The 16,225-nt window shown below is 50.8% G+C and overlaps 4 protein-coding genes across 4 annotated transcripts; 2 read left to right on the forward strand and 2 right to left on the reverse strand.

Annotated features, from left to right (window-relative positions):
• Positions 1 to 1,490: 1,490 nt before the first annotated feature.
• Positions 1,491 to 3,203, forward strand: EDD37DRAFT_631747 (MFS transporter; the record flags this gene model as incomplete). Its single annotated transcript, XM_062816671.1, has 1 exon — positions 1,491 to 3,203. A coding segment is annotated over one exon (1,440 nt), but the record flags the coding sequence as incomplete, so codon positions are not given.
• EDD37DRAFT_631750 (organic solute transporter Ostalpha-domain-containing protein) lies at positions 3,134 to 5,694 on the reverse strand. Its single transcript, XM_062816672.1, has 3 exons — positions 5,377 to 5,694; positions 4,147 to 5,326; positions 3,134 to 4,090 (listed from the first exon to the last, which is right to left on the reverse strand). The coding sequence occupies exons 1-3, from the start codon at positions 5,478 to 5,480 to the stop codon at positions 3,476 to 3,478; spliced, it is 1,899 nt and encodes a 632-aa protein (XP_062669357.1). The 5' UTR covers positions 5,481 to 5,694; the 3' UTR covers positions 3,134 to 3,475.
• EDD37DRAFT_425134 (uncharacterized protein) lies at positions 5,366 to 6,086 on the reverse strand. Its single transcript, XM_062812604.1, has one exon. It carries the CDS (start codon positions 5,962 to 5,964, stop codon positions 5,551 to 5,553), a length of 414 nt encoding a protein of 137 aa, XP_062669358.1. The 5' UTR covers positions 5,965 to 6,086; the 3' UTR covers positions 5,366 to 5,550.
• EDD37DRAFT_425197 (uncharacterized protein) lies at positions 5,882 to 15,938 on the forward strand. The gene is made up of 2 exons (XM_062812608.1): positions 5,882 to 6,072; positions 6,121 to 15,938. Exons 1-2 carry the CDS (start codon positions 6,014 to 6,016, stop codon positions 15,773 to 15,775), a joined length of 9,714 nt encoding a protein of 3,237 aa, XP_062669359.1. The 5' UTR covers positions 5,882 to 6,013; the 3' UTR covers positions 15,776 to 15,938.
• The last annotated feature ends 287 nt before the right edge of the window (positions 15,939 to 16,225 follow it).

Below are 16,225 nucleotides of genomic sequence, written 5' to 3' on the forward strand. Positions count from 1 at the left end.
CTGTCGTGCGATCACGATTGCAAAACATACAAGCAAGACTTGATGATATACAGGATAGAATGCAAAGAAACAGGCGCATGGAAATATGTCCCAATCAATATAACCTGCTGTTACCACATGCGGCTACATGGCTTAGTCATATTGCGCAACCTCGCGGGGGCGGGCGTTTCGGGCAGCGCGGGAAGGCTCGCGTAAAGGCCTGACGGCATCCTTGATGACACGACGCATGGGCTTCATTTGACCTGCAATACTGACAAGCATGGCTTCTGCGAAGCCAACGTCATCCGACGATATCATCTGCGGAAATACCGGTCAGTAAAAGGGCATAGAGTCCATCGGCTGGCCCGCATGTTGCGGCTGTGTCCGTAAAGGGGAGTCAAAGAGTGGTGATATGTATCTCATTTCGAGAAGAGTCGCTTTCGTTCAGTCGAAGTGGTCGAGCAGATAAAGAGATATGATCGAAGACAACCACATATGGAGTTCGCGCTAAGTTAAATTTCAACAAAACAAGTCTGTGATGGCAGCAAGGCTGACCGACAAAAGTCCGACTCACGTGTCAAGTCTCATGAGGCTGAGGTATGTCTGTATTGAGACTAAGAGGCTTGGCAGAGAGCGGGAATTGCTCGGCTTTGACTTCTTTCCGCTGATTGAGAAGTTTCTGGCACTGTGTCGGTATCTTCCACACCTTCGGAATACAATCCGGCATCGTGATGTAGTTACATATCCTCCACTTTTCCTGTCTCTTTGATCGCAGCCTCTGCCGACTTTTCCATTGCGCTTTTATGCTTAAAGTACATCAACAACTCTTTATTGGCTCGAATTGCTCAATGGGGCTCTTGCTCCTGGTCTTTCCACCGCATGGCACCAGTCTCGCTATTATCTCGCTATGCGATTAGGCCGAGCTCAACGACTATCAGATCGAATGAGGCAAATTCAAAACTTTTATGTTGCTTCCGAACTATGATTCACATGCCACAGATAAGATAGTCCCCAGTCACCGCGTGCTTGGGATCCAGAAAAGGGTGTCAGTGGGCGTCTCAAATGTCCAAGATAAGTCCGGAAAACTTGGACCTCATATTTACATCATGCTATAAAGGAAGTACATGCCCCATACTCACTGCTGCCCCTTCGACTCCATACACCACCTCAACGACCTCGTGTCTATCAACGGAGAAACCACTGTTTGATCTTTCGTTTACATTAAATCGTCACCCCCTATCCCATTCCTCAAAATCACTACTTTTACTCTAGACCACCATGTCGTCCCGTCCAGGTGATACGAGGGCCGAGCACGAGGCTGCTCAACCTGGCCTCGAAAGACAAGATACTCATTTAACGCGAATGTCTACCCGACGGACACTCGAGCGATACGAGACGCGACCGACCCAAGATGCCGCCGACGTGTTGGACTTGCCGTACGATGTCCTCAGCGACGATGCTGATATGGCTGAATATACCGAAGAGACAGCCGAAGGTGTTATCCCCAAGAGGACATTCTCGCGTGTCAGCGGCAAGTTCGAAGAACACGAACTCGTTACCTTCAAAATCAACGACCCTGAAAATCCAAAGAACTGGTCCAAACCGTACAAATGGTGGTGCACGATGGTTGTCGCATTCACCTGCTTCACCGTCGCGTTCAACAGTGCTGTCATCACAGCCGATCTTGAAGGCGTCTCGGAGACCTTCAATGTCTCTAACGAAGTCGCACTCCTTACCATCACCATGTTTGTCATCGGTTTCGGTGTTGGCCCTCTCGTCTTTGCGCCTGGTTCAGAGTTGTTCGGCAGAAAACCAGTCTACATCATCACCATCGCCGTGGCCGTCATTTTCGAGATCCCTTGCGCTGTCGCACAGAACATTGGCACACTCCTCGTCTGCCGGCTTATCGACGGTATCGCCTTTTCCGCGCCTATGACGCTCGTCGGCGGCACATTGGCCGATCTGTGGAAAAACGAAGAGCGAGGTGTTCCTATGGCGGTCTTCAGCGCGGCTCCATTCATCGGCCCTGCCATCGGTCCTCTGGTAGGCGGCTTTCTCGGAGACGCTGCGGGATGGCGCTGGCTCTATTACATCCAGCTGATTCTCTCGGGACTTTGCTGGTGCGTTCTTACATTCACCGTTCCCGAGACCTATGCACCAGCCATCCTCGATAAGCGCGCGAAAAAGCTTCGCAAAGAAACCGGAGACGCCAGATACGTCACCGAGAAAGACATCGACAGCCGACCATTCGGCGAACAAGCCCGCATCTTCCTTATCCGCCCTCTCCAACTCTTGTTCCTCGAGCCGATTGTGTTTCTGATCAGTCTGTACATGTCTGTCCTCTATGGGCTTCTGTACATGTTCTTCGTCGCCTACCCGATCGTCTACGTCGAGGGCAAAGGCTGGTCCGAAGGCAGCACTGGGTTGATGTTCATCCCGTTGGCCGTCGGCGTGATCTTATCGGCTTGCTGCGCACCATTCGTCAACATGCACTACCTCAGCATTTGCGCCAAATACCCCAATGGCAAACCGCCTGCCGAGGCTCGACTTATCCCCATGATGTTCTCCTGCTGGTTCATTCCAATCGGTTTGTTCATCTTTGCATGGACCTCATACCCACAGATGTCCTACTGGGGACCTATGATGGGAGGATTCCCAGTCGGTTTCGGCTTTATCTTCCTTTACAATTCGGCCAACAATTACCTCGTCGACACATACCAACACCAAGCTGCCAGCGCTTTGGCCGCGAAGACCTGCATTCGAAGCTTTTGGGGTGCCTCTGTGGTGCTCTTTACCGAACAGATGTATGCAAGGATGAACAGCAGATGGGCCAGTACCTTGCTTGCCTTCATTGCGCTTCTGTGCTGTTTGATCCCGTATGTGTTCTACTTCAAAGGCGCGACGATCAGAAAGCATTCGAAGTTTGCTTTTGCGGATGACGAGACGGACACACTGCCTGCTGAGAAGGTGTGAGACTTGACGAGATCTGAAGAAGGGTTTGGGTGCCTCGCGATTTCCAGACAGCCTTTTGGATTAGCTGAACATGTTTGAGCGAGATTAGGAGTTATTGGTGAGATTTGAACTGGTGTTGTAAAGCATTGCTCTGAGCGTCGCTCGAGCACGGAGCGTTTGAAGATTCAGCATATAGCTGCTAGCCAATAAGCATAATGCGCCATCAAAATTCTAGGGAATGATGAGACAATAAGATCACATATCAAGCTTGACCTTTAAATCTGTGAACATGTAGAAAGCAATCAGGGCTGTCTTTCGGAAGATGTGATCAAGCTTGCAGATGCCAAACGCCAAAATCAAATGCATTGTATTGCTCGCTTGAACGCTTCGATTAGAGAGGGAACACAACCAAAGCTTATCCAGCCAGGCACGGTGCACTCAGCGCGATACCAGCCACATCCGTGTGCTCCAAACGACACCAGGCGTACTATTGAAGCCCGCGGGCAAGGCCCAACGATTGAACGATAGCGAAAACAACCCAACATCATCTCTGACCCCATACGTTGTCTTCTCCTACAAGGCTGCCATACCTCCCTTTCTGACCAGAGTCCTGACCATGACCGTCGCCATCTCCGCCCTCTCCTTCCTCGTCCTCTGTCTCTTCTTCTTCAACGGCGTGTTCAGGAGGTGCTTTCGCCGGTATTGTACTAGGATCGAATCCTTCACGGATCTCCTGACCCTCACGTGCTTCGTCGTCGATGCTATACGTTCTGACAAAGTGCTTGGCCTGGTTACGGTTCCAGGCATCGCCACCTTCCTTCCTGGCGCGGACGCGTTCAGCTTCTTCAGCCTCCGTGTCTTCCACAATGAGGTCGACGAGCTGGCTACGGTCGGATTGGCCCGAGGCGGACTGCGACCGATCACGTTTCAGCTTGGATTCGATGGCGCCTCGATTGGCTGGGTCGTCGGAAGAGCCTTGGGAGGACGAGCCGCTCCGATTCTTGCCTTTCTGGATGCTCTTCTGGATCTCGCTGCGTCGGCGGTCTTTGCGGTCTTTGGTGGGTTGGAAGAGGTTGCGATTGGTGGAGGTAGAGAGAATGTTTGGATTGTGGTTCATCCAGTCTTCCCGCCGAGCTTCATGTGCTGTTATGACGGGATACTACGGAGGCAAGGTATGTTAGCTTGAGATGGTGAATATATGAGTTGGTGACTTACATTCCAGTCGCCAAATTCGAGAGCTCTCGCGTTCGTAAAGAGTCGCTCATCTTCGGCATCTATACCTATCTCCCAGTCTGGGTCGGCTGCCCGGTACTCGTGCGCTTTCCCTCTTGTTTCAGGAGCGGGAGCACGTGAAGAACCTCTTTCAGGGAGTAAAGGCGTTCGAGCATTGACTTGTTGTGGCTTGGGTATCCAGTATTTGCCTTTGCCTCCTCTTTCATATCGCATGCCGTCCATCATCCTAGCTACGCGGGAGTGAGACTCCTCATGAGCTATTGCGTTGTCACTAGAGTCAAAATGCCTATAATCATAGTGATTGCCTCGAAAAGTCTCTTTCGTGTCTTCAATCAGATCTCGAGGCCCGAATGCGTCCCTCAGGGCAAATCTGACCGGCATGCGAGCGGCAGAAATAGTGATATCTGCGTAATCATGCCACGAGAAGGCGTACCAATGTGACATAGCAAACAGCGGCATTTCGAAGCAGATCAAGGCGTCTTGAATAGCAGCAGCCAGGTTATCTGAAGTGTAACCTGGGACGTTATTCGGGATAGCTCCCAGAAATTGTAGAATGGACAGGAAAAATCCTTGCCAGTAGGAGGCAAAGATAATGAGCTTGATGCAGAGAAACTTGGGCATGGGCCGAAAGGGCTTCAAGTCGTCGTTCATGCAAACCCAGAACATGGCCAGTGAGTACAAGCTCAACGTCACGCTGGCGTTGTACAGGATACCCAACCACAGATAGCCCGAATTAAGGCCAATGTAACCTTCGTGGTATGTCCCGGTAGACTTGAGCACGATGGTGAGAATGCCGAGTATAGGCTTCAACCATGCGTATTGTAGGATACCTCTTTTGATCGCAAGGAATGTATGCGGGTCGGAAATGTCGACCTTGGAGCAACAGAGGTTGATGGGCCATGGATGCGAGACAGGTGGTCTTCCATGCATCATGATAATGAGAGAACGTTCGCCTCCGAGAAAGTTTATGAGGAGTTGGAGGAAGGTATAGATCGTGAATGCTTCATATATGTCTCGGAGAGGATCGAGGTAGAAAGCGGCTGTCAAGGACATGATTGACGCCCATGACGAGGCTGCGTAGATAGGTACCATGAGTAGGATACGAATCACATATCGCTGCAGCATTGGTTTCCGATAGTTCTTCGTTTGTAGCCATATTGATCTATTGACACTGTCAGAATGGGTCCCTGCTGGAGCTCATACTTAACGTACAAGAAGGATATTAGTGATGAGACAAGCGCGGCAACACCGGCCAGGATAATGGTTATCCTTGTGAGCCTGTCGCCCGTGCCACCAGCGGCGAGCGTTGTTATCATTGTCGTGTCCAGTTCAAGCACCGTGGCGAGGAGGATCAGGTACACCAATACTAATGAGCATGCCTGTCGTTCAAGAAGCACATATCGCGAGGATGGTTGACCAAGACACCAGGGCAGGGTACGCAGCTATCGTCGAGGGGTCGAATTGGTGGCAGAAATTCCAAAGAAAGGTTGCGATACACGCGGCGATGTATCCAGTAATGGTTGAAAAAGTGACGACGACGATCAATGACATGCGTGGGAGCAGCCTGCGGATTTCTGTGGGGTAAATCAGCGCTGCAATGCGATTTGGAGCGTCACGCTGCATGGCGAGCACCGCGTAAGTAGTCTCGTCTCCGAATCTCGTACTTTTGATGTGAGATGAGATGCACTCCGAGCGACACTTCACATCGTGATATCCGATCAACACAAGTTTGGTCGTCGTGAACCCATCCTGCCCGCTGTACATGCTGAGGATGCTGTTCTCGACAAGTACCCGTGGCATGTCGCAGGCGCCATGAACGAGTCTTCGCAGGGAAGCTGCGGCATTGACAATGTCAAGTCTGGATGAACTCACCGGACAATCTATCTCGAAGGACACTTCCTTCAATTGGTAATGCAGTCTTCGCTGTCATGGGGGAAATGTACTGACTGTTGGAAGGACATGGCTTATCGAAATCGCGACCAGTGCCTGCCTGGCAGTGTTCTTCCTCTTCTACTTCAATCGCCTGTTCGCGACCCTTGTCTCCTATGGTCTGAGAGCATGGACCTGGCACAAATATCGAGTATGGATTGATATTCAAGCCCTGCAACTATCTTTCCTTGCCGGGCGGATATTCTTCAAGAACATACGCTACCATGGGGAGAACGAGACCGTCTTGATCCACAGTGGGTATATTACCTGGAGGTACTGGCAACGAACTTCTCGTCAGATCGATCTTACTGCGCCGGACGACGCTGATGGAGGCCATCCCAAAGAGAAGCAAGAACCAAGTCTAGGCGACTCAGAGAGCGCCGCGTCTCCCGCCTCAGATCAGGAACTCGGACGGGCAAAGAAAACGGACACGGCAGAGGCTCGAATTGCAATCAATGTCTCCGGATTGGAGTGGTTTGTCTATAATCGGACTCCAGTCTACGACGCCATTATTGGTGATGCCACGAGCAAAGATACGGACTCTGTAATCGATGGAGCCAGCTTCAGAACTACAGCAACACTGCCCGGGAAACTCCATCATCGCAAGGATGCGAGAAGACAGCCAGGTGACGAGGAAGGTGCTAGTGACAGTTCGGCCGGGCTCTCCGCAAGAAAGGTCTCCCAGACGTTTAGCCGTGACGGCGAACCTGTGCCTATCTCGAGAATGAGAACAGACACCAGTCTCACATCGATTCAATCTACAGATGCAGCTGATGTTCCCTCCTTCTATTCCTTCATCCTGAGATTCTTGCCGATCTCCGTCGAAGTCTCCAAAGGGGCTATCAGTCTGGGCAATGAAACAACAAGGGCTATAGCCGTCTCTACGTTCGCGACAGCAACAGGACATATTGATGCCGGTGCTGCTGCGCGCCCTTCAGATATATATCGGCAAGTCTTTGATTTCGAGATCGGGCAGCCGAAAGTGGAAATGAAACCAAACCCCGACTTTCGAGGATCTCAGCTTGCAGCAGCCGAGAGGATTATCTCTGCTGCAGAATCGACAAGACCACCCCGGCGCTGGTGGCAACTGAACCTAGGCTTGGGACGTCGCATATCCAAAGCAATTCGCCGTTTGAGACGGTTACTCCCGGGTTTTCGCAGCTCGAGAGGGTCTTTGCGTACTACTGCATCTTTAGATGATGAGAAGAGACCGCACTATTTGTACGAAGGGTTCCACGAGGACGATCGATCGTGGCACGGCCTTGGTCGCTACATGGATGATGATGAACGCGATGACCACGAGGGTTGGTCGCATGTGGACTACGCAAGATTCTCACAAATTTTGGATTCGCCTGCAGTGCACTTGACATTCTACTGGGATATGCCAGGCCAGATTACAGAAGGACAAGCCACTTTATCATTAAATTCGGGTATCGAAGATATCAACCTCTCGACGCCTCCAGCGTATGGTCTGGATTTGACCGTAAGGGGTGGTTCTGTCAATTACGGACCGTGGGCCGATCGGCTGCGTATCGAAGTTCAGTCAGCCTTCTTTCCGAACCCATACCACTCAACGTCCCCAGCAATGGCTCTCAAACCTGGGGATGCACGACAGAATACTGTGATGACGATCCGCGTGGACCTTGAGGATGAGGTCAGCCTTCGAGTGCCGACGAGAGAACGCTCAAAGGATTGGCAATGGAGGGGTCGAGCGCATGCCGTCAGGGAAGCTGCTGCAATCCGGAAGCAACGTGAACGAAGGCACTTTCGTTTCCGAAGATCTCACAAGAGCAAGCTCGGACCTGACACACGACCTTTCGGCTGGTTGACAGTATGCGCCGGGAAAGATTCCACTGTACGCTACGACATGGATATGGTCGCACGAGAAGGAGGTTATCGAAACTCCCTCAGACTTGATCTGAAGAACACCAAAGCACTATCGAGTGTAAATCATGCTCTTCTGTGGCGCTGTCGGTCGCAAAAGGTGTCATGCGACCTGTCAAATCCGCTGATTTGGAACAGCCTTCATACATGGGCTTTCGACATCGAAAACGATGCCATGGAGATGTTTCTGTTAAGGGACCACATGTTCCTCCTAACTGATCTGATCAGTGATTTCACCGAGGGCCAGAAAGCCGACTACATGACCTTCGTGCCTTTCCTCTATCAAATGCACCTGACGTTTCCAAACTTGAAGCTCTACCTCAATGCAAATGACTATAATATCATCGACAGCCCCTGTGATCCCGAGGAGAATACGTTCTTGACTCTTGGCTTCCAGCAGCTTGATGGAAACGTCGACATACCCATGAAGTATTTCTCACCACGCGAAAGCAGTGTCAAATTTCTGGCTGAAGGCCACAATGCTTTTCTGGAACTCAGAACCCCTACATGGAACACACTGGACACGCTCGCTGAGGACACGACGATGGCTACGCTGAAACGACTGGACCTTGAAGGCTCTTATAACTACTATCCTACTGTCTCACCCAGGTTGACTGACTCGCTCTTTATGACCATCACCGGCTATGCTCCAAAATTCTACCTACATGGGTACCTGATTCGGTATTTCATGAATGTCAAGGAAAACTACTTTGGCGAGCACTTGCACTTCAGGACACTAGAAGAGTACCAGGATATGCTGGCAGGGAATGATGTCCACACTCCACGTCCCACGCTGAAGAAAGAGAACGACCTTGACGTTATCCTGACTGTACGTGCGGACAATTCATCCGTGCTTTTGCCTGCCAACATATACTCTCAAAGAGAGAATGTCCGCGTAGACATTCTTCTCATCGAAGCAGATATGCGTTTCACCAATTACTATATGGACCTGCAGGTTAGTTCAAGTCCTCTCGAAACATCGATCGAGGGGATAACCAAGACCGAAACTGGGATATCTGAAGACATTACTAATTGTCAACTCTTTATCGACGGTATTGAAGTGTATGGCCACCGCCTATTCGGAGCCCCGCCTTCAGAGCCTACGTACGTCTGCAACTGGGACTTCAAAGTCGGACAAGCGACGGGAGAAGTGAACTCAAAATTTGTCCGGACGCTTATCAATGCTATCATGGCGTTTGTCTACACCTTGGACGATGACGAAAATGCGCTTCCGGCACTCAACAACACTGTAGTTCACGACGTGACGTTTGTGCGAGCGACTGTTGCTGGAGTGCGACTGTGGCTACTTACTGGCGGTACTGGATTTTTGCTCGAGCTTTGCGAATCTGATGTATCCTTTGGAGACTTGGCCAATACAAGCTTTGCAAAGACTGTTCAAGCTCACGTTCCGCGGATCCTGCTGGCGGCCGTTGATCATACAAGTGCTCTCCGCGGCCATGGCAAGGCCTCGCATAACATTGAGACGTTTGCATGCTTCGAAACATCAGTTCGGGTTGGGTCCTTGGACAAAAGCGACAATCTTTCACGTACTCGAGCCTTACAGCAACAGCATGTTCGATATCACGATCAGCGAACCCGTCGTTCCCAGTTTCTGCTCGTGGCTCAGAAGCAATATTCACCCAACCACAAAACACCAGAATGGGCCCGTGAGCCTGCTGCAATGCCATTGCCGGCGATGCCCGAACCTTCTGGCGGAGTCGTGAGCGCAAATCTCACTGGGACGCGTGATCGATTTGGCCGCAGACGAGCTCCGGGCCACAAGAGCTCGTTCCTGTCCTCGGTGTCCTCCCAGTCGAGGCAATCCTCCCTTCCACGGACTGATTTGCTCCACGTGCCGATGAGTGCTCCTGTTCCGGAGCACCCTCACACGAGTCGGCCAGAATCTTCTGTGAAGGCTCCCACAGAGCACGCCCAAGGTAGGTTTGACGATCAGAATAACAGCTACAAATCGCATGATGTGGACTCTCATCCGGCACTAGTCACTTTCGCCAGTCCCTGGGCGCCTCCCCACTTTACGTTACATGACGCTCACCCAGATACGAGCAATATGCCGCAGATATCTCATTCGGAGCTTGGTCAAGCAACGAAGCTTCTGTTACATGACAGCAGCGATGCGGCTGACCAGACCGATGAGTTTGAAGATACAGCTCACAACGGCGTTCTTTGTATGGTCGAACAGGGCTTTACCGGCTTTTGCACTCCTGCCCTGTTCCTTAGCATTGGCAGCCTGATGCAAGAGCTCCAACAGGATCAACCAATAGACCAACTAGACAAAGTACAGATCACGCTGATGAAAAAGATTCTAGAGAATCAGCGACACGATGATCGAGGACATATCCTGGATTTCGCGATCCAGATCCCATTTGCTCATGTACGCTTGATAAACAGCCAGCGAGGTGGCGAAGAACCGCGGTCACCTTCGGTCGATCAATACGACGTAAAGATTCTGGGCACTCAGGTTATGTTCCGGTTCGCGCATCCGCATGTTGAGGCCAAGCACAACGGGCTCCCGAACTCGAGTCAACTCACATACGGGTCTATCGAACAATTTTCTGTATCTGTGAGAGACGACGCTTTCAATACTGCAAAGCCGGCCGCACAGGCCGAAATATCCCTGTCAAATTTCGGTTTCTGGCTATGCTTGAAACAAGAAATAAGCTCCAAATTCCAGTTGAGCAACATCGGAATCAATTTAGGGGCCGAACACTTGATCAGTATGGCTGGTTTGATACAGAGAACAGTCTCGATGGTCGATCGTATTGTGGATACCTTTGCAAATATGGACGAAAGTTACAAGTCCAGGCATCTGATATACCACTTGACACAAGCAGGGTCTTCGATATCCGATCCTGTCTTTTTGACCAAGCCCTCCTATGTCTTGAGGAGTGCTGATAAGCACGTACGCTTAACCGACTCCTGGAAAATCATATCTCGACTGAGGTTTATCTACTTTACCTTAGAGAAGGAAAGCGCCTGCAATTTCGTCGACAACTGTGGTTGCGAAGACTTGGAGCTGAAAGGGCCGGCCACGAAGCAAGTCTTACAGGCATTCGAACAGTGGCGTGGCTGGGACTATCGGCGTGACACAGTTCCTATTATGAGTACCCTGTTTGCAGGCCACGACAGTCAACCATCAGAGACACCAACAAGCAGGCGTGCGATGCAAGCCGAGATCATCATTGGAAAGATAGATATTATCTTGGACCCAGGTCCGAGGCAGAGCGATTTTACACTCCTGGGCTTGGACTTCAACATCGTTATCCGTCCTCCAAGTGCATCGCCGGGCGTCGAAAAGAGCAATGAGAAGATTGTCCTTCAGGCCTACCTCGCAGACACATCCTTGCATCTTCACTGGGCGCTGGTGGAGCTGGCACGTCAGATCATTGAACTCGGCAATCCTCTTGCAGTGTTGCCTTCAAAGACGAGTTCTCCTGTTGAAATCAAGCTTGAGGATACCCAACCAAGAAGACAATTCACTGTCGTGGTGGGATCTGATGCAGCGTCCATATATCTTACGACGGTGAATCTCAAGCTCAAGTGGGCATCCGAGAGTTTTCGAAGCGCCGTTTCCTTCGACGTTGGTGGTTCAAAACCAGCTATATCCTCTTTCACAATTGCCGCAAACACGGGCTTAGCAAAGATTAAGAGTCATTCTCGGACTCTTTCTATGTGGCGATTGACCTCACCGAAAATGCACGGTTCAGTCTGGCCACAATCGCTTGAAGATTCCCGAAGTCCGAGACAAGTTGTCCAGCTCTGTGCGGCATCCCACCGTTTCCGGTTCCAGATGAAAGAAGATGTGGTGCGCGTGCTCGCAGTGGTAGACTCAATCATCGAAGACGAAGTGAGTGCTATCATTCGATTGATTGATCAAATCCCCACCGAGACAAAGAGCGACTCGAAGCAAATTTCGAGCCAGATAGATGCCGAGGTTGATCTGCATGTGGCCATGTTTCTGGACGACTACAGATTGAGTTTCGCTGTTGTACCATCCCTACACTATGCAATCGCCGGAAAGGTGGCCAGGGCTTCGATCTTGCCACAGATGAACGGCGGGCTTGACATCAATTTCGACATCAAAGAGCACGAGCACTTGTTTGAAACACCCCACGATGCAAGGCAGGGGAAACTGTGTATCTTGAAGATGCCTCCCGTTAATGGTCGCCTCTCGGTCAGTCAGACCGAGCGTGTCGTCTCGGTGCAAGCTCGTGTGACTGCCGAGCAGATTAACCTTGAAGCAGCCGGCATTAGAGCTTGCTTTGATGCCCTGAATCAGCCAGGTGTGGTCCAGCTGATACTTGATGCCAAACGGGCGGTTCAAGACATCCAAGCATCGGTGAATCAGCTGGAAAGAAGGAGAAAACCGGAACCCCGCAAGGTACAATCAGCTGATACAACCTTGTTGCTACGTTTCGCTGTCCATGGCGCACTTGCCGGCATCAAAATTCATACGAGTGCCCCGGCTGTCCGTGAAGATCAGAATTATCGAGCGGAAATGGAATTGAAGCTAGAGCGAACCTCTGTATTTGTCCACAACGAGACCACCAACCCAGACACAATATATGAGCAACCACAATTCATCCTCAATTCTCAAGGTGTCGGGCTTGGCATCTATCGAGCGACCGACTACGGGAAGACCAACGTCGGCAAGTGCATGATAGGCCTCAAAGCGTCAGGAAAGACTGACGATGACGGGAGAGGCGGGAGAGTCCACGTCTACAGGGCATGGAGTGACGGTATAGCAATCGAGCTCTTCGAAGAAACAGCGACTATGGCAGTTGATATCGCAGCATTCCTGCAGGAACGCATCAAGTCGATCAAACTTGCTGAAAATCCTGAGAGCATTCAACGACTTCGAAGATTGACAACTGCTGGTATCACCGACCGCTTAAAGCCAAAAGAACAATTGGAGGCAAGCGTAGAAACCGCCTCGACTGTCGAATCCGCCTCATCGCATCTTTACGGTTCCATTTTTGCACTAAACCTGGACAACATTCGCCTTCGATGGAATTTGACAAGGGGTGCCGTACTTACCGCACCTCGGGAGTTGCATGATCTGGTCTTTTCGATCCGCAAAGTCGACCTGCAAACACGACAAGAAGGAACTGCTCGACTTACTATCCTGGACACACAGCTGCAAATCGTTCCTCGGGCTCAATATGATAATCCAACGCAGCGGACACCCAATTCTGCTCTTCTTCCCGAAGTTGTGTTTGGGACAGCTTACCTTGCAACCAAACATGATCGTCGCTTTGCATTCCAGGCGAAGGGCAAAGCTCTGGATCTTCGCCTGTCGACCGATTTTGTCATCCCTGCCCACGCACTGCAAGACTCCGTTGCACATGCTAGCGAGGAGCTACGCAATGTGAAGAACATTTACGAGACTAGTCCTCAAACGCCGCAAGCGGCCAAGATCGACCTGTTGGGTGGGAAACGATTGGCATCCTTATTGGTCGATGCCGATTTCGCAGGCGCTGTAGTTCACATCACTCCTCGCGCCGAAACGCAACATCCAACTTCGGCCTTCCGCTTCCTGAAAGGAAGTAAACGATCCAAGGCAGGTCGATATGGGCAAGCTGTACAAGGTGATAATGTCTCTACTGCGAAGCTACAGGCTCCTGGTGTGGCTCTCAAAGTTGAGTACAAAGACAATGGCTCTGAAGATCCGTCTCTCAGCACTGAAGTCAGAGTGGCCGCGTCCTCTAACACATTGTATCCCACGGTGGTGCCGTTGATCTTGGAAATCTCATCCAGCATCAAGGAGATCTTAGGTGAAGATGAGACCGAGGAGACAGAAGCCAAAGCAGAACAAGGATCCACGACGTATCTTTCGGACGCAAGCATCAGCAATGCTAATCCGACCGCCATTTTGGGGCGCTGCAAACTCAATGCCTGTCTCTACATCCAACGGCAACAGTTTACTCTCAGTTGTCAGCCCATTGCGAGGGTTGCAGCTACTGCTAGGTTTGCCGACATCTTTGTCACGATCAGTACGGTGTCGGCACCAGACCAAGAGCGCTTCTTCGCCATATTGACGACGTTCAACAAACTGGAGGCGTCTGTTCAACATGTTTATTCTCGAGAATCAACCGCCAGCTTCGAAGTAGACTCGATTGTCCTATCGTTAATGAACAGCAAGCATGTCAGTACCACTACCGGCGTCTCGGCCGTTCTCAACGTCAGTCCGATGAACACAGATATCAATGCTAAGCAGCTGCAAGACTTCCTGCTCTTCCGTGAGATATGGTACCCTGCGGAGCTTCGAGCTCGATCAAAGCCTGCTCCTGCTACTACCACACAAGATCAGCAGGCATATGCAATGCAACGATATCAAGAACTTTCTGCCAAAGGTACCTTGCCCTGGCATGCGATAATATCCATGCAGGAACTGAAACTTGCGGTCGATCTAGGCCAAGGGCTAGGCAAGTCGGTGTTCACAATCTCAGGACTTTGGGCTTCTTCAAAGAAGAACAATGATTCGGAGCAAAATCTCTGCATTGGATTGGACAGGATTGGTATTGACAGCACCGGGAGAATGAGCGGATTCATTGAGCTGGAAAACATGCGAGCTCGTACATCAATCACATGGCCAGAAGATGCTTCTGCAGAGAAACGTGCTCCGCTCGTACAGGCGTCGATCCGTTTTGAGCATTTTCGAGTCAAAGCCGCATTCGACTACCAGCCATTCGCAGTTGCCGATATCTCCTTCTTTGAGTTCTTGATGTACAATGTGCGTCAAGGCCAGGAATTCGATAGTGATCGACTTGTGGGGATTCTGAATGGTGGGAAGGTGCAAGTCTTCTGCACTACAGGGACCGCAGCTCAAGGCTTTGCTCTTGTTCAAGCATTCGAGAGGTTGATACAAGAGAAACAAGAAGCTTACCAAACGTCCTTACTCGACCTGGACAAGTTCCTGCGGCGCAAGTCCGTCTTCCCGTCTAACAACTGGGTTACCCCAACGCCAGCACCGAAGGTCAAGGATAAAAGTCTGACAAGAAGGACATTTGAACTGCATACAGATGTCGTGGTGACCTTGGAGGAGGTTGATATCGGCGCGTTCCCCAACACCTTTTTTGACAACCAACTTTTAAAGGTGGATGCCACCGAAGTACAGGCCAGATTTGCTGTCGCAACCACCAACGGCAAGACTCATAGCGGGTTAGGCATGACCCTTGGTCAATTAAGAGTGGCCCTGTCGAACGTTAATCGCACGACGACGAAGGCACTGAGCGAGGTGTCGGTGCCAGACGTCATTGACCGGGCAGTGTCATCACGCGGCGGTACCATTGTGAGGGTGCCTCGACTCGTTTCCTCCATGGAGACGTGGCAAGTGCCGGATACGAATGTCATCGAATACGTCTTCCGCAGTACATTCGAGGGCAAAGTGGACGTCGGTTGGAATTACGCACGCATTAGCTACATCCGAGGCATGTGGCAGACACATTCCCGAGCGCTAGCTCAACGGCTCGGAAAGCCGTTGCCACCGTCGGCGATCAAGGTCACGGCCGAACCACACGACGGGGAGACGGGTGGACAGGAGAAAATCACGGCTGTGGTCAATGTTCCGCAGTCAAAGTTCACCTATGTTCCGCTGGAGCCCCCAATCATTGATACGCCTCAGTTGCGTGACATGGGTGAGGCGACGCCGCCGCTGGAGTGGATTGGTCTGCACAGGGATAAATTGCCCGAGGCGACGCACTCGATTGCCATAATTTCCTTGCTGGAGATCGCGAGAGAGGTCGAGGACGCCTATGCTAAGATCTTGGGCGCAAGTTAAGATTTTCATTTTGGTTCTGGTGTGTTTGCATAGCGAGGCGTTGGGAAGGAAAATGTCTCGAAGGATGAGCCAGCCTACATACGTGCGGCACCATGGTTCCAGAGAATAATTATAGTAATCTAATATTTCTGAACATTCTCTTTTTCCTATATTCTTGTTTTCATGATCTGGTAGTAAAAGCATCGCTGAGGCTGGCTCCGTCAAAAATTACAGTAGAAACAATACTCAGTCGTTGACCTGATTAAAAGCCGTAAATCTATGATAGGGAGAACAATGTCTTCATTGAATATGAAATTGAGGATGATCTCAAGAAAATGTTGATACATTACAGAGAATTCGTGACAAATGCACGATAACTTCATGCTTGCTACCGGCACAGTGACATTGCTCAATAGCAAAATGAGCACAACTGCATCGTTCACAAGTGTATGACACCCGTAAATGTGGTTC

The sequence above is a fragment of the Exophiala viscosa genome (genome assembly GCF_022695815.1).
Source record: "Exophiala viscosa unplaced genomic scaffold EDD37scaffold_6, whole genome shotgun sequence".
In the NCBI taxonomy this organism is placed as follows: Eukaryota; Fungi; Ascomycota; class Eurotiomycetes; order Chaetothyriales; family Herpotrichiellaceae; genus Exophiala; species Exophiala viscosa.